Source organism: Pagrus major, chromosome 2 (genome assembly GCF_040436345.1).
Source record: "Pagrus major chromosome 2, Pma_NU_1.0".
Classification (NCBI taxonomy): Eukaryota; Metazoa; Chordata; class Actinopteri; order Spariformes; family Sparidae; genus Pagrus; species Pagrus major.
Genome location: NC_133216.1, coordinates 34,685,547 through 34,710,403, shown reverse-complemented (window position 1 = coordinate 34,710,403; position 24,857 = coordinate 34,685,547). Strand labels below are relative to the sequence as shown.

Sequence of the window (24,857 nt, the reverse complement as noted above, 5' to 3'; positions counted from 1 at the left end):
AGCCCCCTGCAGGCCCCCAGGCCTGACCCTGAGTCTGTATACCTAAAATCCTTTGGCATATAGAAAATTATGTTTTATTGGAATGGAATGGAATTACAGCACTATTAAAGGGCACACTGACAGGTCATGTCTCACAAGTACAGTGCAAAAACCACCACAATATATGGACGGGCTGTGCAAGCCATTATTCACTCAAGGCTTCTCACATACATAATTTCTCCTCTCACACACATACATGTGTTTCATCTCTGGTACATAGTATGTGTATCTATTTTCAAATTCATGTACTCACTTTGATATACTAATTAATATTGTTAAGACATACATATGTATATGTACATATTTTTGAGAATGAGAATTAATGAAAATTTGAAGTTTATACATGAGTCAGAATATGTGCAACAGATGTATTTGAATGGACAATAACTGTATATGAGGCCTAGTCCACACATACATGGGAATTCTGGGAAACAGGGTTTTAGGACAAAAACAATGTCCATTGTATAAGCATTGAAATACTCTCCATCTGTACAACACTACTCTCCATCACACAACTGAATATGCATATAACATATTCAGGTACACTGGGCATGTGTATGCCAGTGTAAACAGGAGGCAGATGGTAAATTATCCTCCTGGATAATGCTGTTTTTACTAAAGCATTGTCAGCAGCCATTTGTCCTTCTTTTCCATCATTGTAATATTAATGTCTGTTTGTCTTTCTAAATATAGACAATATAACGTCCATTCTGTCAATATTTCACATATTATACATTTGCCAACGATGCTACATACACTGATAAGACCCAATTGGGAAGCGAACATGTGTGTCTGCGTTATCGTTTATAAAAAATCTCTGTCCAGACATAAACAGTGAAAATGGAATTTCTTAATATCTTCACCCTGGAAGGAGTTTTACCAAAGGGTCCATTTTCAGTTACCTGTGTGTATGAGTGACCAAAGCACATAGAAAAAGCAACTTTTTAATTTATACACGTGTACGAGGGGACAGGGTCCAAGTGTCACAAAAGCCTTGTTTCCACTGAGCAGTCCAGTTTAGTTCCATTTGTTACACTTGGAATGGTTATTTTTGTGTTTCCAATGTCAAAAGTTATGGATGGTACCAAAGAATCATTCCATACCGTCTTGTTTATTCATCACCCTTCTGTTAAGGTACATAGCACATGATTTGATACTAGAAATTGGATTTAAAATACAGAAGACTACTGACTGGTTAGTCAGAAACAGCCAGAATTGTCTCATCCTCTGCACTCTGAAATAGGATTTCACTTTGTGCTTTTTCAAGAGTCTTAAGTCTCGCTGCCTGCAGCCTTTTTTCTTTTTTTAAATTAGTTTCCTTGTTGTAATAAACAAGGAAACTTGTGCTGTGTGTAGAGATTGTGTGGTTGAGCAAGAGAGAGAGTGGAAGAGCATAAGGAGTAAGTGGTTGAGCAAAAGAGAGAGCAGCAGAAAAGAGACGGTGAATGTGAGCAGAGCAGAGGAAAACAAAGTTAGCGGTCTGTCCTGTGTATGTTGTCAGTTGGGCAGTAATGTACAGTAAAGGTCACTGTGTGTCAGTTAATAAATGCAGCAGCCTATTCTGAGTTAAGACCAGCGTCCCTTGTAGTTTTCTACTTGTTGGAAAAATGAAAGTGGTTATCCCGGAGCCGGCTAGTAACAACCCCGCCAACATTTAAGGATACTGTTGGGTGAAATTGGATTCAAAGGGTATCATCCTGAAAGTACTTCAGTGGAATTGCAGCTTAAAGAATTCTGGTTTGCATGGCCCTCATTACAGGAGCACATGGTTTTTATGATTGAATAACCATTTTCACCTTGTTTTTTGTTTTCAGCTGCCAGAGAGAACCTGTGATGCTTTCTTGTGATTGAATGAACAGAACATGAATGACTAAAGCCATGAGAAGACAGGGGAACAATAAGGGAGCTCAGGTTGAAAAAAAAAACAAAAAACAATGACTTCACAGCTAGCTGAGGTGAGACACTTGGAGAAGATGTGCTATTCTCTGCCCATTGCTTATTTTTTTCAGTCACTAAAACCACTACTGTGTAACTGTCTTCTTGGAACAGGCATGCTTTGCCATCAGGCAGTCTTTCAAATCTATAACTAGATCACATGACCTGCCTTTTTATCCTTGTGATCTCCAACTGTACAATCAGGTATCATTTTTTGTCAGTTAAAAACAATCATTATTTTGTGTGAACATCGTCATATACTGAATATACTGTATGATGTAAGCTGTGAAATACCTTCATCATAGCTCCATATATAGAAGCCTACCCTATGGGTCATTCCATACCAACTCACCTAGGGCCTCCCAGTTGGATTTTCTAGAAAAAATTCATGTCATCTTTCTATGCAGGACCAATTGACTTCAAGATGTGACAGAACTACATTAATACCACACAGAGCCAAAATTTGGTGAAAAGAAAGTAAAAACCAGAGGAGATGTGAATTTTTGGAATGACAGATTTTTCATTCTGGCGAAAAATGACTTCCTGTTATTAATTTGATTACTGTAACCATTCAGCAACAAATATTTAAATGGAAAGATGTGCCAAGTTTCATTATGGTGGCTTGGATGTTAAGAACAAACTTCAACCCAATCCGGTGAATAATTCATAACTTATAAAGTATTTGGAGTACAGCTATAGGATGTTTCGAGGTCCCATGAATTTAATAGAAGTTTCAATATGAATTTCTTCAATAAAATCCATGAAGTGAATGGGAAAAAGTTCTGGATTTTGAGTGAGTTAACATGGAATGACCTCTATAAAGGCAATTTTAAGTACTTGTTTATTATGGTCTATGTAATATGATACACTGTCATGTGTACACACTGTGTCTGGATGTATTCATTATTCATTCATATAAAATATTTTTGTGACTCTTTTCAGCATATGCATTTCTGTTATGTCCAGCAACAGTGTATAGTTTGTGTGTGTGTTTTTTTAATTTATACGGCGGTGGACAGGATCGATGGGCTATCTTCTATCATTCATTAGTGTAAATGTAAGTTGTGTAAGAAGTACTGTATGGCCTTTTGCTCTGTGAGGTTATCTTTTGTTTTTGAATTCTGAGAGAGAAGTATGGACAACAAGATTTGGCATTCTTTAAATGTCACATTTAATGTTTTCACCATCATTTTCCAGATGGAACCTTGGGTAGACCTCACACTGTCCAAAATGACATCTGTCAACTGGATACCTAGTCCTTAACTTCGATTTGCAGTGCGTGAACGCAGAGTTTAATAGATACATCTATGTACTGTATATACTGCAAGTTTTATTCAAATAACAATGCATCTGATTAAAACATCAAATATACAAACATTGTTTAGAACAGCAAACTATATGAATTCAAAATAGTTCAGTAGTTGCTGAGTTGTGGTTAGTCTTTCACATAAATTTGTCAGTTACTACTACAACTTTGCAAAATGATCATCATTTGATCCAAGTACTTCATTCCAACACAAAATAAAACAGATAGGAAACTATACTACTATATCTACAGAAAGAGTTTATACTGGCAATGGGGTGGGAGAGTGACGGCTTATACAACTGCTGGCTGTTCATTCCTGAGAAAACTCCTAATCAATTTCCAATAGACACCCACAGCATTTCTCTTTTCTATTATCTCTTTTTGTTCAGAATAGTCCTTGTTTAGTTGGTAAGTGATAATCTCATAAATAACAAACATTGTTTGTGTGCAGTTATTTTTCATAATGGGTTGGATTGGATTATCCCTTGTAAAACTATTGCCCATGACAGAAATCAAATTAAGGGCTGCCCATGTTATCACAGAACTGGAGTTACTTCCAGGTGATTATACACTTTGGGCAGACTACAGTGCTGAGAGAGCTCAATACACTGAAACTTGTATCGGAAAACACCCATAACATTTTGACGACATATACACCAAATAGAAAAAAAACCCCAAAGAAACACAAAACACAACAAATAAATAAAACAAATTAAAATTAAGAAACAAATTCACCAGTTTCACCAAAAATTCCCCAGAAGGAAACAGAAGCAAATGAGGAAAATGCAAATTCTGTTGTTGTCTACGTTTGAAGTGAGATCATCATAGACATTTCCAGGGGACACCACAAACTGCACTACAACACAGTAGCTATTAGTAAAGGGCTTGTTATTCACATTCTAGGAGAGAAAAACACTATGCTCGGGGCAGGATTGAATTTAAAAAGTTAAGATTTCACCTGCCAAATATTTTCAGTTTGGTCTCAATGTGATCATGATTTGTTATTGAATAGTAACAGTAGGAAATAAATTGAGCCATAACAGTGACTGAACTTTGGCATCAAAAATACAATTTGGTACTGACTACAAAACCTGAACTTAAAAAGGAAAGATTAGCATTGGAAAAGTGAGTATTTGGTCCCGCCAAAAACTTGTATTGGCATTGAAACAAGTATAGGCACTGTAAAATGTTCCACTGAAAAATATAACACAGACATTATTTATAAGTTAATTTAATATAGGTATTTTTTCTGTTCTGATTTGTTTATCAATGACAATCTTCAGATTTTTTCCCCCCCTTCGTTCTGTCCTTTTTCAGGGACAGTTTTCTTTTTTATGCAGTCAGTTTTTTTTTTTTCAGTGTCAATACTTGTTTGAAAGCCAATCTTTCCTTTTTTAGTTAAAAAAACAAACAATTAATGTATAAACTTATTAAAAAATTCAAAGATGTTATATTACTCCATCAAGAAGTAATTTTTCTTTTCAAATACGTTTTTCCATGGCTACAATGTTACATTTGGTGTTTTTATTTTATAGGTACATATTTGCACTGTGTTGACTTCAAGGTTTTCTATGTCTGTGATACCTAAAGAGACTGTTTTCATTGGGTTGAGGGAATTTGATTTTTAACTCTGAAGGCCACAGTTCTTAAATTCATAACTTGAAAAGTACTTGCAGTACAGCCATAGGATTTTCCAAGGCCCCATGAATTTAATAGTAAAAGTTTTTACATGACATGAACTAGGAGGGCCTCAGTGAGTTGGTATGGAATGATCTACATCAGATCGGGTTCTCGGTTAGGTTATATCAGGAACCATTAATGAAACTCTTTTTGAACTCTTATCTCTACTTGTGCTTTTTAAAAAAATTAGCAAACCATTTTTCACATTTCAATATTTTAAGCCAAACACATACAGATCTAAATTGAATCTGTGTTTTAGTTATTTAAAATTTGAGTTACTTGTCAAGAGCTAAAGAGAGTGGACATTATTTGAATTCATTATGTAGATTCAATACGGAACTGTGATTTGTTTAAATGCTATTTAACCACAACTGTCTAGTACAGCCTTCAAAAACCATATAAAATACTTGTCTTGTTCTTAAAAGCCTGACAGGAGGTCAAAAGAAGAAGACAGCATGTTATGTGAACTTTGACAATTTACTTTGTATCAAATCGTGTCCTTGCTACTGAGCTTTGAACACAGCCACTGTAGTGTAAGTAGTGACTCTCCCGCCCCCTAAGATCCTATCCAATTAATGAGTAAAAATTGACTAACAGTCTGGGAACCCTTGGCTATTGGTAGGACTTTGTAATACAAATATCTGGTGAGTCAAAAATCCAGTTGAATGCTTTGCACTTATAATGCAAGGAAAGGTCTACAGGAGGGTTTGGAGGGCGTGGCAATATATTTTATCATTTCAGTATAAAAGCTTGAATAGACATTCAAGTGTTTTCAATTCATCCCCACGTGATATCAGAAACTCATGGGGGGTAAACAAAGCCATATTATTGAGCTCAAGAGGTAGAGACCAACACGGTGATCCTTTATATACATATTCACACAGTGCTGCTGTGATTAAATAATTAACAACAAAAACAAAGAAAGGCTTCTCCTTTGATATATCTACAACTCTGCTGTACACACAAAATAGTTACCATGACAGTGAATCATTATAGGATTTGTTGTCCTCTAAAGATCCTAGTTACAGGGTAAAAATCAAGAAAATATATACATTTTGTATGCAAGTTTTAAAAATAAAATTAACTTCACAGCCTTAGAAATGTGCAGGCTAATACAATTTCTATACAGTGGTATTGTTTTTAGGTTGGTGTGTAGATTTGCTTCTCTATTTAACATATATACATAATCAAACTCTGAGATGTGAGAAGAATGCATGCCATAGGTCACAAGAACAGGAATAGAAAACAATTCTAAAAATATATTAAATAATTTACTTCAAAGCTCTTTTTGTCTGGTGACAGTGTACATGTATGAGGTGGAGCAGGGCACACTTTAGCACTAGATTACCATTGAGAAAAAGCCATACCGATGAGACCATGCAATCTTTTTTTCCTCATTCATATGCTACTTGTTTCTATCCTATGGTGAGGTGCTTGAATCCATGATGAAAAAGTTGGTCATTCGTATATGGTGATATATTCAAGTAGACAGAACAAAGAATTAACACCCTTAAATAACAATATTGCTGGTTTAACTGCTTCTTTACCATGGTAAGTTTTCTTTTGATTCTGACATCCAAAGAAGAATACACAGAACATAGGCAGGCTCGCAGGGAAGACTGGATCTTGCCTGCAGTAAGTTTCCACAGCGACTTTCTTTTTCTAAGGTTCTAGAGTATTTTTAGAGATTTCTTTACACTCTGGGTCTGATATTTAAAGTGTTGGCCATCATCCCTGTCACTTATGAGAACAGCTTTTCCCCTAACCCTAACCCATTCCAAATTCAATAAGATTGGTTGTCCCATCAATGGATCCATCTGGTAACCATTTTTTAAATTTTTCTTTGAAAATATGGAAGCAGATAAACGGAACCCATCACGTCATTATTGTCTTTTTTCTCATACTGAACACATTTACTAGTGTCTGTCTTTGTCATTGTGGGTGGGATGTAAGCATGTAATTTCAAGGGACAGTTTAGAAGATAACTGGAACAATTTTTGTTGCTGTTCACATCCAAATATGTTGTAAGATAACAATGCTAAAGTGTGGACATGTAACTGTGCCTGATTGTTCATTAGGTTCCCACATGAATGCTGTTGTAAACAGTGTTGGGCTACCATATTAAAAAATAATGCGTTACTGTAATCACATTACATTCGTCTGTAAGCAGCATCACTGTTCCTAAATTCAGTAATCAAATTACAGTTACTAATCAGACAATTGTGTCATTATTCACTGTACATAAGTTCTTCAATTATCTGTAAAATGGGCAGATGGATAAAAAATCATCAAAAGTGAGTGTTTGGTCCTTTTTTTATATCATTTAACATGATTTCTTCAATTAAAGTGTCTTATCATCATCAAATGGTGTTAGCAGGTCTCTTATTTATATATTATTTTGTGGCAATTCATATTTATACTACGTACGCAGTGTTAGAAAAGCCAACCACTTTTATATTATTTTCTATATTGATTTTTTGTTTTGTTTTGAAGAGGTTATATCCTACTGATTTTTTTTTTCTAAGTAAATGTGAAACATTACCTTTTGGAGAAACTATCCCAACACTCATTGTAAGGCTGTGTCATAGTTGAGGACCAGAAAGGAAATATAGGGCGAAAGAGAGGGATAGATGCAACAAGGTTCCCCACCCAACTCAAAATGGAAACAAGGAAGCAGTGTGGTAAATTAATGCGTCTTATGAGCCGTGGAAACACAACAGCCCACAATCCAACTGTTGGGTCAAATGTTCTCATAAACAACAGGAAGGGTGGACAACTACAAAAATAAGACCCAGATTGTGAAAAACTTATTTTTTTGTTCTGTTCAGCGCAGTTTGACTGTGTTCAGTGATTTTTCTTTTGTGAAACTTTGTCTCCATACTCTTTGGGGCACTATTTGCTCAGTTTGTCTGAGTGAGTGAAAAGTTACTTTACTGACCAAGCAGTGAAATTAGGAGGCACTACGTAGACAGCACACATTCCTTCATAGAAAACAACTATTCAGTTAGGTTGACAGGACTGTTGAGCAACAAACTAGTATTGAGCTGAATATTGGCTATAGAGGAACTAGGGTTGGTCAAAGGAGGGGGCAGAGTAGCACTATACATTTTCCTGTTTGAGAACAGTAGTATAAGGATAGCTTTAAGTCTTTGTTGGACCTAATTCCTATTCACAGATTACATCTCAGATTAAATTGTTCCTCATGTTAACATGCAAGTGAGCATTTAAACATTCACCCTCAAGACCGAATGATCTCCACAACAAAGCACTATTCATCTAAACCCCTAAAATTCATTTAGACAGTAGTTTCCATTTAACACTATGCTAATCTGCTGCACACTGTGAGCACTCAGTTTCATTATTCCATTATTTAGAACAAAAATAAAAGCCTTTTCAAGGGATACCTGACCCTTTTCACAACGACTGACTGAGAATGGTTTACATGTTGGGAAAGGTTCAACTTAATTACAAATATTGTGGAGCCTCATGTATAAACATTTGCATACAGTGATCATTGAAATCATGCGCAAAACAGCAGATACAGTACATACATACATTAACTTGTGCTAATACATGTACAGTATGTAAAACTTCACATATAGCCAAACAGTAATTTCATTCCTGTACGCATCTCCTCTTATTATGTTGCTGAACAATTGTGGATTTTCCTTCTTTGACAACAACCATAAATAATTGATTCGTCCAAGGCTGCAATGGGTAGGTGCCTCTTGCATATCATTGTGCTGCCACCAATACAAATACAAGTCAAAAGTAATTCTGCACATTATTCATGATATTATACCGTTAATTTTTTTGCTTAAACATGAATCTTTCCATTTTGCCCACTAGGGGGCAGGAGAACTCCAAAACTGACAAACAAACAGACCTGACTTTTTAAAGGTTACCTCCACCAATTTTACACATTACAGCAACATTGTTTAGAAACTGGCGTTTTGTGAGATTTGGCACCCCCCACAGATTCTGAGTGCAATACCACTGTCATAAACACAAATCCCAGGTCTGTAACAATCTGTCAGACCTAATGTAGGTACTAACTACAAACAGAACACATTATGTTATGTCTTGAAAACTTGTATATTGAAGTAAACATGTATGTAACACTGTGATCCTACCCTCTCACTGAAGTTACAAGTGAAGGGGGGATCGGAGTGGCTGAGACACCTTTTTAAAAGACACTATATGATCAGAATTATTTTGAAGCCATTACTTTTGGGTAGAAAAGTTACATATTGTTTATATTACAGTGTGTTAACAGGAAAAAAGTAGAAGAAAGCCTTCTGTGGCTCAGGAGGAGGTTGCATGTAATAAATTGCATTCAGTGATGTCACTCAGTGGCTAAGTTACATTGTGGGTAATGTAGGCATCAGGCGTTGATGGTGGGGATCCAGGAATGGCAAGATAGGGTGGATATTGTCACATTTTACTCGTATGACAGTCACTGGACATTTTCACAAATTTCTCAGGGAATAAAACATGGATCTTGGTGAAGATCTGACTGATTTAGGCAGCTGCTATCTGTGACCAAGTACAATTGGATTCTCCTATTAAAAGGAATGTGGGTCTGGGCGCCCATTAGCTCAATTGAGGCTTCATCCTCACTGCAGCGACCCTGGGTTCAAATCCCGGCCTGGGGCCCTTTGCTGCATGTCATCCACCCTCTCTCTCATCCTGTTTCCTGTCATCCCTCTGAAGCTGTCCTTTCAATAAGGCCACAAAACATTATAATAATTTAAAAAATGTGGGTCTATAATATGTTTAAATATGTTCTCATAGAGGGGACTGTTGGACCTTGGCAGTGGTATGCACTCTATTGAGTGCCATACTAGTTTGTTTGCTAGACCAGTGGACTGATTTTTAAAACCTAAAGAAACGTAGCCACTTACATGCAGCTTCTTCTGGAGTCACAAAATGATTTTTACTACCGTTTTCACAGAAGTACTCCCTAAGACCTGTAAAAACACTTTAATGTTGAAAATTAGTGGAGTGACCCTTTAACTCCTTCTGAAGTGTTTCTGCGTTCTGAGCATTTGCTAACACTGATGCGCTTCAAACAAATTGCCTGTCTAACCGCCCCAAACACCTTATCATAGGGGACTGTGTCTGACAATTTTTGTAACTTAGTGTTATGACAACAAAGACATACCTAAGTATTGGGAGAGAGAAAGGGGAGGCAGTGTGATTGAGCCATCAAGACCAACTGTCCTTCCTGTAGAACATGTGCAGACAGATAACATTTAAAAAATCCCAGAACTTGCCAATTTGCACACAATCTTGTTTCAATCAATGTTTATGCATCATTTTTATACATGAGGCGCTTGATCTTTGGCAAGTGAATTGTTACAGAAGTAAAAGACAATAAATAAGTAAAAACGATGGCCAAATGTGCAAGGGAATATAGGGCGATACAGGGGACACAGTGGAAAATGTCTCTAATAACTTCTTTTTGTTCAAATATCAATGTGCTCAAGAGCATGGTCTTACGGGGAGCTTTCAGGTGGAAAAACGTTTAGCCTACCGACCCAATTACAATCGATTGTCTGAATAAGAAGCAAAGTTGGATTTAGTTTACCAGTGCAGAGGTGAAGGTGGGCATATAATGCAGAGTGGCCTGATTGTATGGGAGAATACCCAGATTGTGATTCCAGTAATTTTAAAATAGACATCTTTTTAAAATTTGTATTAATATATATATAGCAAAACACAATGTACTTCATTAAGATGCAATAACTCTTAAATCTTATCTACCAGGAAGTGACCAGATGGGTTTGTTTAAAACATTCTGATTTGGTCTGCAGAGCATTTGTCTCATTCATTTGCATACCAAACCCCTCTAATACACCCCATAAAGCAATCATCAGTGAACTTCTCTTCATTTGTTTCATATTTCAGCATACACACAGCAGACCTGTGAGTCCTGCTCTCCAGTGAAATGCTACGCAGATGAAAGAAGACGTCGAGACACGTTCTTGTTCCCAGTTTAGCAGCTTGTCAGTTGGGAAAGATGATGACACACAACAGCAGCTATTCCCACACCAGCGGAGATGGAGGCATTTCAGAGGGCTGAGCCACTGTGGAACTGTTCAAAAAGAGGCCAACAAGTGGGAGAAGTTAATATTAGCTATTAAGGTGTATCAGCTACAGACATTTCTTACTTGGTAAAGAGTTCCATGCTTATTTTTACCTCTTTGTTCAGCTTTATTTTCCTTGTTTTAGCAGCATGTCTAATTCTGTCTTTCCTGTAAATTGTAGGAACTGTAACACTGAGAGCAATTTAAAACCAGAGTCAAATTTTTTTGTATATGCACAAATACTTGCCCAATAAAGCTGATTCCGATTCTCCATATATACTTATCAGACAATACAATTATTAGAATTGAATGACCTTAAAGTTTTAAGACTAGTTAGGTACAATTACTAATATACTACACAGATAGTGCAGTTAGGAGATTATTACACCTCCCATGTTGGGAATTTTAAAAACTCTCATCCTTTTATTGATAGTAGTGTAACTGATGACATACTCTAGCTAGAAAGCAGACTACAGCAGCAGGTGGAATCCTTCATATCAGCTTTCTGCAAATTTGGAAACACTTTTTTTTTTTTTTTTTTTTTTAAATCTTACCCAGATTCAGATAAGACTAATATCAATGGAATGTTTATGCAAAGGATATGTAGCTTGTTTAGCCTAGCTTAGTACAAGCAGTAGAAGCAGGTAAACTGCTAGCCTAGCTCCATTAAACAGATATAGTTTACGTTTCCCCAATTATTAAGCTGTCTGATTGACACTTTGTATCTTTGTATTGTATCTTGTATTATATGCAAATGCAGAGTCTTTAGGTTCACAACGTTACATACTGCTGTATTAAAGAGTCTCCTACCCACTACAGCGAGAACTGAAGCACAGAAAAGTTTTGATTAATTGTCCTTATTGTAATTTCTTGTGTTTTGGTTGCATTTTTACATCAAAGGGAAAAAAGATCTTTATACCTGATAAAGCTTTTGAAAGCAGCTGATTGAGGATTAATGCAGAGTGGCACTCGACTCTCCTTTTGCTGTTCCAAAATAAACTGATGGATTATCTCTGTGAGGAAAAAACACAGACCAACAGAGAAAGATCAGTAAAAAAAAAAAAAATCTTAGTTTGATTTCTCACTTACTTTAACCTAAAGTCATAGACATTGACACAGAGAGGAGGAGAGAGACACAGCAGGTCAAGCTCCTCAGAGTGCAGCAGGCTAAAATGTTGCTGAGCTAAATGCTACCAAATGTTCACATAAATGTCTTAACAAAAAAAAGAAACCTTTCATTGCTGATAACCTAATTGCTAAACTTTTCTCTCTAATAATCAGTTTTCAGTCTGTATTTAGCTTCATCTCCTCTAACTATCTCAGGATGTCAAGATTGAATGGATTAACTTTATTTTTGATGGAAATGTCCCAACAACGACAACAAAACTGTGTGTATTTTAACATTATTCCACCAGACTGCTTTGTCAATAAGGGCTGGCTGTGGCTGTGACCTGATTTCAAACTTGGAAGCTGTACGTTTTTACATGTTTTATGTTGTTTTACTGTTAATTTTGGAGGTAAGCCTGTTGAATTTTTCATTAGCATCATGCTTGGCTAATGTGGCTATTTCCAAGTCTTATTTAATACTGAGGGACAGTCAAGACAAACTGTGAACTTTAAGCCTCAATTTTAGCTAACTAAATTATGAGAGTAGTAAGTTGGAATAACACCTTGCAGTTAACTTGGTCACACAAAGACCATTACAATGCTGTAACGTTAGTAGCCTGCTGGGCAGTGAGGGTGAGGCTTATACAGATCATAATCCTTCTCTAACATTTGCGGTGGTAAAGATGTTGGTTTAAAAGTGGTTCTTGTGGTGATACTCATGGTAGGTGTGCAGCTGCCACCATGAGCAGTGCTGTCTCAGGGCTGCATTAATTGACCAATTAGAGCAGAGTGGGCTTGTCGGGAAGGGGGACTTAAGGTGGACTGAACCTTTCAGAGGGCGAATTTAGTGCTGCAGCAATGGACAGTATGAGAAAAAGAGCATGTACAGATGCAGTCTCTTAAAACTTCCCGTTCTTCCTTGACAGGGCCCTAACCAGTCCATGGCGGGTCCGTGCTCTGACCTGGAAGAGTCTTTGACTGGAATGAGATCACCTGCAATGACGTAGTGAACTGGGGGCCAAATCATAATGTCCTAAACCAGTTGAAATGGTTTATCTATCCACCAGGAGGAGCAGTGGTTATGGAAGCTGAAGCATTACTTCAGCATGAAATCAGCTGTTCTTACTGTATCATGGGCATACAGTATTTGACGTGTGTGATTCCCACACAGAGCATATTTAATGATTATTAGGCTATCATATCATGAGGTCATTATTAATTATTTAGCAGGAAGGAAAAATCTGCGTGCAGCTGACTGCTAGACCACGCTGTCGGGTGCGTGCGGAAATCCAAGATCAAACGTTTTTTTGCCACAGTGAAAATGTTATTTTTGAAAGGCTATACGCCAACAAATATGGATTGAAGCAGAATATTTCGTGAGGTAAAAACATGTTGTGGATTTTGGAAATGATTACATCGATACTTTTTCCATATGTTTCAGCTTTTTGAATTTTTAACTCATAGCTCCCCAGCTCAGCCGCCATGTGTTGGAGTTTTCCCCGGTGAACGAGAGGGTCGTTTCCCTGCGCCTTCGGGTCGGGGATAGGTCTCTCACTGTTGTTTCGGCCTATGGGCCAAACGGCAGTGTAGAGTACCCGGCCTTCTTGGGGTCCCTGGGAGGGGTACTGGAGAGTGCTCCAACTGGGGACTCCATCGTTCTGCTGGGGGACTTCAACGCTCACGTGGGCAGCGACAGTGTTGCCTGGAGGGGAGTGATTGGGAGGAACGGCCTCCCTGATCTGAACCCGAGTGGTGTTCTGTTGTTGGACTTCTGTGCCAGTCACAGTTTGTCCATAACGAACACCATGTTCAAGCATAAGGGTGTTCATCAGTGCACATGGCACCAGGACACCCTAGGCCGGAGGTCGATGATCGACTTTGTGGTCGTGTCATCTGACCTCCGGCCGTATGTCTTGGACACTCGGGTGAAGAGAGGGGCTGAGCTGTCAACTGATCACCACCTGGTGGTGAGTTGGTTTCGCTGGCAGGGGAGGAAGCTGGACAGACTTGGCAGACCCAAACGTATTGTGAGGGTCTGCTGGGAACGTCTGGTGGAACCCTCTGTCGGGGAGGTCTACAACTCCCACCTCCGGGAGAGCTTTGACCAGATCCCGAGGGAGGCTGGGGACATTGAGTCCGAATGGGCCTTGTTCTCCGCCTCCATTGTTGACGCGGCTGTTCGGAGCTGTGGCCGTAAGGTCTCCGGTGCCTGTCGTGGCGGCAATCCCCGAACTCGGTGGTGGACACCGACAGTAAGGGATGCTGTCAAGCTGAAGAAGGAGTCCTATCGAGCCTGGCTGGCTCGGGGGACTCCTGGGGAGCTGTTGACCTCGACTGGGGATATCGTCGGGCGGTGGAAGGAGTACTTCGAGGATCTCCTCAATCCCACTGACACGTCTTCCATAGAGGAAGCAGAGGCTGGGGACTCGGAGGTTGATCCATTCATCACCCAAGCCGAAGTCACCGAGGTAGTCCGGAAGCTGCCCGGTGGCAAAGCACCGGGGGTGGATGAGATCCGCCCTGAGTACCTCAAGTCTTTGGATGTTGTGGGGCTGTCTTGGCTGACACGTCTCTGCAACATCGCGTGGCAGTCGGGGACAGTGCCTCTGGACTGGCAGACCGGGGTGGTGGTCCCTCTATTCAAAAAGGGGGACCGGAGGGTGTGTTCCAACTACCGGGGGATCACACTCCTCAGCCTCCCTGGTAAAGTCTATTCCAGGGTACTGGAGAGGAGAATTCGGCCGATAGTCGAACCTCGGATTCAGGAGGAACAATGCGGTTTTCGTCCTGGCCGTGGAACACTGGACCAGCTCTATACCCTCAGCAGGGTGCTGGAGGGTTAATGGGAGTTTGCCCAACCAGTCCACATGTGTTTTGTGGACTTGGAGAAGGCATTCGACCGTGTCCCTCGTGGCATTCTGTGGGGGGTGCTTCGGGAGTACGGGGTCGAGGGCCCTCTACTAAGGGCTGTACGGTCCCTGTACGACCGGAGCAGGAGCTTGGTTCGCATTGCCGGCAGTAAGTCAGACCTGTTTCCAGTACATGTTGGACTCCGGCAGGGCTGCCCTTTGTCACCGGTTCTGTTCATTATTTTTATGGACATAATTTCTAGGCGCAGTCATGGGCCGGAGGGGATCTGGTTCGGGAGCCACCGGATTTCATCTCTGCTTTTCGCAGATGATGTTGTCTTGTTGGCTCCTTCGAGCCGGGACCTCCAGCATGTTCTGGGGCGGTTTGCAGCCGAGTGTGAAGCAGTTGGGATGAGAATCAGCACCTCCAAGTCTGAGGCCATGGTTCTCGACCGGAAAAAGGTGGCTTGTTCCCTCCAGGTTGGGGGAGAGTTCCTGCCTCAAGTGGAGGAGTTTAAGTATCTCGGGGTCTTGTTCACGAGTGAGGGAAGGATGGAGCGTGAGATTGACAGGCGGATCGGTGCGGCGGCCGCAGTAATGCGGTCGTTGTATCGGTCTGTCGTGGTGAAGAGAGAGCTGAGCCGAAAGGCGAAGCTCTCGATTTACCGGTCAGTCTACGTTCCTACCCTCACCTATGGTCATGAACTTTGGGTCATGACAGAAAGAATAAGATCCCGGATACAAGCGGCCGAAATGAGTTTCCTCCGCAGGGTGGCAGGGCGCTCCCTTAGAGATAGGGTGAGGAGCTCTGTCACGCGGGAGGAGCTCGGAGTAGAACCGCTGCTCCTCCACATCGAGAGGAGTCAGCTGAGGTGGCTCGGGCATCTGTATCGGATGCCCCCTGGACGCCTCCCTCGGGAGGTGTTCCAGGCATGCCCCACCGGGAGGAAGAGACCCCGAGGAAGACCCAGGACACGCTGGAGTGACTATGTCACCCGGCTGACCTGGGAACGCCTTGGGATCCTCCTGGAGGAGCTGGAGGAAGTGTCCGGGGAGAGGGAAGTCTGGGTATCCCTGCTCAGGCAGCTGCCCCCGCGACCCGGCCCCGGATAAGCGGAAGATAATGGATGGATGGATGGATGGAATTTTTAACACTATGACGTTACTTCACATGAAGTATGCAGATATGTAGTAGCCTACCTAAATCTGTCCTTGGAAAATATTATTCTTCAGCAGGTATTTTAGTTATAACAACCTCGAGCTAGCTAAGCATTTTTGTGTTTATATGTGCAGTATTGGCTCAGTTTGGGAAATCCCACGATATGTGGAGCATTCAAGGCAGGGACTAGATATCATCATCGCTTCACCAAAAATTGCTCTAATGTGCCTTCCACATTTGCGGAAAGATGGAAAAAATTAGCAAATGTTTTTGTCTTTGTTTTGTTTTGCGTGGGATCACTTCTGAGTCGTGTAATACGAACATTTCTAATAATTTCCACAAAATCCACAACAAAAAATCTCATGATGAGGTAGAAAATCTTTAAATATGCTTGGTCCATGATCATATTTGTATTATGGAAGTATTTGGTCTGAATATTTCACTGGGTGTGGGTGGTAACAAGACACATAAAATATTACGCTCAGGTGACACATTTTCAGCAGAAATGATTGCCATTGCACTGTATAATTTTTCAGATATTCTTATCAGAAATATCTCACCCAGTGGCAGATGATAAAAGAGTTGCAATCAGTTTATAAAAGTTTGTTCACAAACATCCTCTGCGTATGTTGGGAGGTTTCAGAGGCCAAACACATCATCAGCATTACAGTGCATCTCTCTGTTCTTATTCATTGGACATCCCAACAGGTCCCCCACGCTCATCTGGCACTGCAGGGCTGTTGAATCAACTAGAGGATTTTGTCCCACATTTTGTCAGCGTGCGTCCACAGACACAAAGAGCACAGACAGATTTGGAAAGCGAGAGTCGCCATGTGTGTTCTCTAAACTCCGCTCAACCTGGCTGTGCACATAAAGCAAGAATCTGTTACTATTCATCCCCTAACATGCTATGAGGAACTTTTTTTTTTTTTCGATTTTATATGCCTAAACAAACTAAATAACCACACTGTCTTCGTTTTCATGACTGAATAAACTGAATAAACAAATGGTCCATTTCAGAATAATACATATCATATTCTTGAATTAAAACTATTATTATATTGATGCAAGGATGAATTCATGTTAATAACTTTATATACTGCTGGGTACCTTAACCTATAATAATATAACCTAGCTACAACTTTAGATTATTGTTATAAAATATAAATGAACTAAGTGTTTTGGCCATTTTACTAGTTCCTAAGTGAAGCCACTTAGCCGGCGGGGTGTCTTTCAGCCTGTCAACGTCACAGGCAAATGGTGGCTGCCAGTCCGGATGTTGTTGGACCTTGCAGATGCCAGTTTTCTCTGCAATGGGTCAGATTTTGTTGATGTATGCAAAAGAGTCGGCAAATCCCCCCCAGTGGGCTCAAAAACAGGGTGCTCAGGGAAATGAACTAATGCAGCCGAGGTCCGCTCCGCATGCTATGATGGCATGTACCATCAAGTAAGAGTTCCAAAAGAAGACACAGACCTGCTACGTATCTTGTGGTGGTCGCCACCTCATCTGCCAACTGTGCAAACTTCGCCTTGAGGAGAACAGCAGAAGAAAACAGAACTGGAGCTTCACCTGAAGCCGTGGAAACAGTACTCAGGAACTTTTATGTTGAGGACTGCTTAAAGCCGGTAGCAGTGACCCCGACGCCATCATCTCATGTCCCTGTGCTCCTCAGGAGGCTTTCGTCTTACAAAATGTTCAAGCAACAGCCAAACTTTCTTGTGGAGTGTTCCAGACAGTGAGAAAGCCAAGGAGGTTAAAGATCTAGACCTGGCTAAAGATGCTCTCCCTGCAGAAAGAGCTTTTGGTGTGTTGTGGTGCATAGAGTCAACATCAACAGGAAAGTGGTCACCAGAAGAGGAGTTTTGTAAGATTTTTAAAAATGAAAATCAGTTTTCTTTTTAACTTCCTCCGCAGCCGCTCTCCATGGGCTCCCGTAGTTTATAGTGGGTTCTCCCCTCCCCCCGCCATTAACTTCCCACAGAGAGACAAACACAACAACATGGCAGCAAGCAAAGAGTTTGTTCCCAAAAGTCTTGTCAGTAGTTTGGAACTGGTTTGGTTTTGTGGGGGGCCGGGTGGGCAGCTATTACAGATGCAATCATGTTGCATATCGCTAAAGATATGGTGCCAATATATACAGTGGAGAAGCCGGGGTTTATCCACATGCTGAAAACTTTGGACCCCAGGTATCTGCTACCAAGCCACAAGTATTTTGCCGAAGTTGCCTTGCCTCACCTGTACAAATGTACAAATGAAAAGATCACTAGAGAGCTGGAGGGGTGTCGTTTTACTCCACTACAACAGACCTATGGTCCAGCCGAACCATGCAGCCCTACATGAGTTTGACAGTGCATTTTATCAATGACTACTGGGCTCTGCGGAGTGTCTGCCTCTTAATGTTTTTTTTTTTTGTTTTGGCCTTTTTATGGCTTTATTGATAGAACAGCTGAAGATAGATAGGAAACAGGATGAGAGAGAGAGGGGGAGTGACATGCAGCAAAGAGCCCCAGGCCGGGACTCGAACCCAGGGCCGCTGCAGCGAGGACAAGGCCTCTGTACATGGGACGCCTGCTCTACCAACTGAGCTAAACAGCGCCCCCCTCTTAATGTTTTTAATGAAAGTTATGTTTGCACTTTATCAATCCCAATGGGGAAATTGATCTGTTTTTGTAAAAGCATGCAATCTGACATGTTAAATTTATGTTTAGTTGTTTTAAAGTTGTTTTATCAAAAAGGGTTAGGGTTAGGGACACATGTTTTTTTTTTTCAAGAGGAGGCACAAGGACGCATAAGTATTGATCTTTGAAATATCAGCCGGGTCGTGAATAAATCGCTGCCCCATATGATCAACTTGCACATTGAAAAGTGAGCTGTTCACATATCAGTGTGCTTGTTGTTGAGTAATTATAAGCCCTCTTGCCTTATAATTAGGGGCCAGAATTATAAGAGCCATTTAAGTGCACATTGTGTTTTGTAATATGTTATTAAATTATTCATTTTCAATTATAACCTCAGTTAATACAAAAGATGTTTACCTTTAAATTTGTTGCTATGTGATCTAAGTTTCAAAACAAGTACTTTTTTTCACTGTAGGCTATATTTAGCATATTTGTCTGAATTTTTGATACAAGCATTCTACCTATCACAACACAGCCAAAGTAACGTTCTTATATCTGCTGGTGCTACTACTCTTTCCTGTTCAGGTTTCTCTTCATTTCAATGAACACTGGCAGATTGTGTTGTTGAATGTAAATGTGATTCTGAAAGTAGTAAAGCCTTAATTTTGTACTTACTGAAAGAATCGTGAGGGTCAACAATTGCTGTTTTTAAATCCCTGTGTCAGAGTTAAAATGTCCTTTAAAGCAACACTAGGTAGTTTTTTGACCTTAAAATAATGTTTCTAAACTCAGTTAAGTGGTAGAAAAACGGTTAATAGGATGAATGGTGATGTCTCTACAGCCTGAGGGGGGTCGCGCCAGCAGAAACCGCACTGTGTAACTTCCCAGAGCGGGTAGGAACCTATCTGCCGTAAAGGCGTCTAGTGCGACCTGCTTTACGACATACGTCACACGTTTATTCGTCGGTGGATTTAGCCAGCAGCTACTTGGATTTTTCGTAAACCAACGCCATGGCTGAGCCAGCTAAAACAGCCAAGAAGGTATTGTCTGAGGAGGCGAAGAAAAGAAAAAGAGAAAGTGATAGAACATGAGCCTGGACACGGAAAAAGATTGGACTAGCTTACACTCGTGGCTGGAGCTGAAAGAAGAAATGGGTTTCAAGACTGATGGCGACCTAGCCTAGCCTTAATGCTACTGGATTTGTAAGTCATATATTACATATATACATATTTATTATCTTACCGACTTTTACTTTGAGTTGATTTGTTGTTATGTGGTGTTCATTGGGGCACTATTTGTCCACAGTTTATAACTGTAATAAAGCCGGGAGATAATCTAATGCTGTCCATTTCGATAGCTTGCACGTTTTCATGTAGTGACTGTAAACGATGACTAACTTGCTAAAACACTATGAACGTCTTGTCTTGAAAAGTTGCAGATTCCTTAGTTCATGCAGATAATCAACGTAATTGTTGAACAGTGTGGTCAGGAGGTAACGTTATTGCTATTATTGTTATCGGTAACGTTAGCATGCTACTTACTGTTGTCGTACCGAGTTGGTTGTAATGTTGGTCTGGGGCTAGTAATGAGTCCAAACTACCTAGTGTTGCTTTAATACAGCAAACATAGAGTCTCAGCTCAGCAGCTAAACTTACCTTTGACCTGTCTCACAGAGCTCAGGTTCTTTTCAAAGCCATCATCAAACTTAGGATTAGTGACAGGCTCAAAGTCACTGGTGTAAACACGGCCAGAGGATGTGGTGTAGCAGCATTTGCACATGCATGTATGGTAGCGCAGTCGACCCTCATCCAGGTAAGGGTGTGCCAGGGCATCCTTTGCTGAAATCCTCTTCGACTGGATACCAAACACACAAGTTACATATGAATAACAAGAGTATCAACTACATTTCATCTTCAAATGAAATTCAGCCTTAGAATACATAGAAACATTTTTCTTATACAAAGGGATAGTATAAAAATAATTGATTAGAGGGGAAAAACCTTATCTTTGACCTTTTACCTCCCTAACTGCAATGAGTAAAATTACTGAGGAGCACAGTGAATACGTATTTCATTCCCCAACGCCCCCTGTAATATTAAGCTCATATGAATGAGGCTTCAGTCTACCTTTGTCAACAGAGTTCAAATAGTCTTCTATGTTTTCCTCCAATGATTTTCTTCTGTGAATCTGTTCACACACAACATCTATTGCACACATGTCTGTCCCTCCCCCATTGCTCTTCCTGAAATTTCTGCTGCACAGATTGAAAAGCCCCTTGGGGCAAATTGTTGTTTGTGATATTGGGATTTATAATTAAAACTGACTTGACTTCCTTTGTTTCTTGCTTTTAACAGATCTTTTTCATGACAGGCATGTTGTACAGTACATACTAGTTATCATACTTCAGTGACTCACTGAATGGGTTACCTTCATTATCAAAACATATATGCAAAACTATGTATCACTGAATGACTCACCGGATCAAACACCAGCATCCTACAGAGGAGGTGGACAGCTTCATGGGTTGCTTGGCTAGACAGTGTGTACAGAACAGGAAGAGATGGCTGCCGACAAAACAAACATCACAACATCAACCATCCTCTCCTGTCTCTTTCAGCTTCTGGTATATCTAAACACACATGTACTGTATATCAAACACTATGTTTTCATTTGTTGTGTTTCTTAAAAATGTGCCATGAAACATAGCTTTTGTGCCAGCACAATGTGGGTGATGTGGATTCACATTATAAGCCAATTTAAACATGAATGCAAAGAATCTGATTTTCAAACAATTAGCTCTGCTATTGTTTGAACAACAAACAATATATATTCAACATAATTGCTAAGCATCATGGATACACAGTGTGTTCTGACTGTAAAATTAAGTGTTCAATTTCAAGATAACTTGGTACCAGATATCTTAAAAGGTAAACCCATAATTCACACTTCAAACAAACTTCAGGACTTTTTTTTTACATACATAGAACTGTTTCTGAGTAATCATAAAGATATTTATAGACTTTACCTCTGACCACAGTAAGGACAAATCAAATGGGCGAATAATACTTGGAGGACATTCAAAAAAAGGCTTTCCTACAGGGGTCCCACAGCTGCCTTCATAAAGATTTATGAGGCCCTCCTCCACAAAGTGGTCTGCACTGATGCTAAAACTAGCCAGCTCTTGTGAACCAAGCAGAAGAAGTCTGTATTCTAGCACTACTGTCTGTTGTATTTCAGCGGAAACAAATTGATTTCTGGCAAGAATCAAATACTCCAACAACAACAACAACTACTACTACTACTACTACTACTACTAATAATAATAATACCAATAATTTAATTTGCCCTTATTAAAAATATTCACCCTAACCATTTATATTCCAATGAACATGAAACTGAAGAGCAAAACTATACATTTGATTTATAAATGGCTGCATCAGACAACTAATTTATACACACCCATTTGAAAATCTTGCTAAGTCATGTTTGGTCTTTAACTGGATATGTACTCCAGCCTGTCAGCACTATCTAACACCCGAATAGTCCTACATAAGGACAGCACTACTGTGCTGTGTCCAAACATTGGACGGCTTGAGAGAGCTCAACTGCCCTCTGACGTCCAGGCTAGGCAGTGATTCTCTGGCTCTGCCAATGTGTAGATTCTTTCACAAATCTTCCTTAAAGGAACTTGGGGCAGGATCAAGAAATAAGACTCAATAGTGACACCACAGCGCGCATGAACTCTTCACAGCAGTGCAGCTGATGCCTTATCCCCTACACACATGAGGCAGCCGGCTCGCTGTGTGTCGTGACACACAAGTGCGGCGATTTGCCGTTACAGTTGATGCCGTCTGAAAGGCACAGGCGAAAGCAAAGACGGCATATTGGGGGACAGAAATATCGTCTCTGATACGGGATTGCTGTGTGTAAGCAGCTAATGTTGCTACACAGACACAAACAAACTGTTAGCCTGTGGCTACATCCAGCTGCTAACATCACCTCCCAGATAACAGGTTGGGCTTTCGGTCCCATATATAAAGGGACATATTTCTAACTATTCGGTTTCAGACTAAAGAACCGTGGAAAATGCGCAGTCTGTAACTATTCAGTGTTACACAGCGGTGGACCAAATTACATGTTTGCAGCTAACGCTACTTTGCACGTTAGGTCACTCGAGTCCTCGGTGATCTCATATGATTTTCAAATCAAGCTCTAAACATGACCTGTAATGTTTTCTTACCTGGTTACTAGGAAATGAGCCATGTCAGCATCTGTTTTCAGTCCCAATTCAAGTTGAAGCTGCCTCCATGAGCCGAATGCGTATCCGATGTGTATTCAGGTGCCAGCCCGGCTTTGGTCGTAATTTCGTTTCGACTCACGACATGCCGCTGATAAAACCTTCGTTTTCTTCTTAGTATGACTTTTTAGTGGACTTTGTGTGGTGGTGGGTCGTTTGCTGGCCGTAGCAGAATCCATTACTACCCAAACACTAGTTTGGGTCCACCGCACTTGTCTTCTTCCCGTATCCAAGGACGCGCATTCAGCGTCATCGGACGTCACGTCCACAGGACTGCACGGGAAATTCGGACCACGAATTGCAGTACATTATGCAGCACACAGCCTGTTCAAGGCAATGGAGAGATACGTGGGTGGGCTCATTCTTTTTGGTTTTGAACGCTTCATCACCCATTAGCATTAATAAACTTAAAATGCATGTTTATTTTTTCAAAAATCCTGCCCCAAGTTCCTTTAAACATAATACTGCTGTTTTGGTTCTACCCACATTGTTTTGTTTTTGTCAAAACAACAAGCATTTTAAATCCTGTTGGCCAAAACAAACAAACCAAAAAAAAAAAATTGTATCGTTTCATCTTTTCAGACATACATGTGGGACGGCTCTATCACAAAAATAGATTGCCTACCTGTTTGTGAGGTCCTCTGAGAATGTGTGCACGAGCGCCTTCACACGCCGTCCTCATGGCCTCCATAGAGGGAGTCCCCAACAGGTCAGTGATTAAATCCAGCTTCAAGCCAACAAGGCAAAACAAAAAACAAAAAACACATCACTGACAACAGACTAAGATAGTGAGGTAGCAGGATGTTTGTCTTTAAGAACAGGGCATTTCTTTAATCTATAGCAATGAGGAGTAACTTAGAGGCATCCAAGAATACAATACTGTATGTCTTTAAAAAAACACAATATAAACTTTAATTAACTTTAGTGAAGCTCCACTTACATTTCTCTAACATAGCTGCATCCTACCTAGAATGTTTTTGTATATCCATAAATTTCTCTTTAATGACACTGTCTCTATTTATATTCATATCTCTATCTGCGATTACCCTTTATACTGTTAATTGTTCAGTGTTTTCTCATTTGTATATTCCTATGTTAGTCATTTTTATCTCTGACAATATAATACATTTGCACCTTTATGCACAGTATATTTTTTAACACTTGCAACTTGTAAGAGTAACTGGCAATCCCAAATAGAAGCAGTTATCCAAATAATGGGAAAGATCTAGAGAACTGGCCAGCACAAATACAAGCCAGTCACGAATAAAGGCTGGTTAAAAACATTGAGCATGGTAAATTTACCTGTACTCATGGCTCGTGTTGAATTCAGTATAATGTATAAGTATAATATAGTATAATCCATGACTCTATTTCTATCAGTACAACAACAACGTCATGTCATTACTCACTGCTCTGCTGAGAAAACTTCTCTTTTTCAAAACAAATACTTTTTTTCATTCACCGATTACCTGTAATTAATTTTGTTGTACGTTTTACAGTTAAATCACCATTGATTAAACTCAGTATTTTCTGCCAGTAAGTCTAAACCTTACTGGGAACATGTATGTTCTTTAAGCTACTGAAAGGCTTTTAATGTCAAATATCTATGCAGGAAATGTTGACTTTCATCGATGGTAGATAGTGATGGAAAAACTGCAAAATGGAAGTGGCTGGAAATAATTTGTCAAAAATTAGTGTTGAGGATATGCACATTGTCCTGAATTTATCAACAGGTGGAATCACTGAGAAAGAGTTGAGGATGCATAAACAGTAAATG

The 24,857-nt window shown here is 40.0% G+C and overlaps 2 protein-coding genes across 5 annotated transcripts in view; one reads left to right on the top strand and one right to left on the bottom strand.

Moving 5' to 3' along the window:
- The window catches only part of LOC141009045 (Na(+)/H(+) exchange regulatory cofactor NHE-RF3-like), a 60,141-nt gene extending 48,813 nt beyond the window's left edge, over positions 1 to 11,328 (top strand). For 2 of the 4 annotated variants that reach the window (XM_073481457.1, XM_073481475.1), the window contains one exon: positions 10,871 to 11,328. In XM_073481457.1, coding sequence (XP_073337558.1) covers positions 10,871 to 10,909 — 39 coding nt within the window. In that variant the 3' untranslated portion in view covers positions 10,910 to 11,328. Of the gene's footprint in view, positions 1 to 1,853; positions 1,996 to 10,870 lie in introns of those variants that run through there. The other 2 variants (XR_012180119.1, XM_073481468.1) reach the window with 2 other exon arrangements.
- The window catches only part of nlk2 (nemo-like kinase, type 2), a 66,665-nt gene continuing 44,936 nt past the window's right edge, over positions 3,129 to 24,857 (bottom strand). Inside the window, exons 7-11 of the mRNA XM_073481445.1 lie at positions 23,706 to 23,807; positions 21,261 to 21,347; positions 20,439 to 20,637; positions 11,969 to 12,062; positions 3,129 to 11,057 (exon numbers count right to left, since the gene is read on the bottom strand). Of these exons, the coding sequence (XP_073337546.1) occupies positions 11,003 to 11,057; positions 11,969 to 12,062; positions 20,439 to 20,637; positions 21,261 to 21,347; positions 23,706 to 23,807 (537 nt within the window). The 3' untranslated portion in view covers positions 3,129 to 11,002. The remainder of the gene's footprint in view (positions 11,058 to 11,968; positions 12,063 to 20,438; positions 20,638 to 21,260; positions 21,348 to 23,705; positions 23,808 to 24,857) is intronic.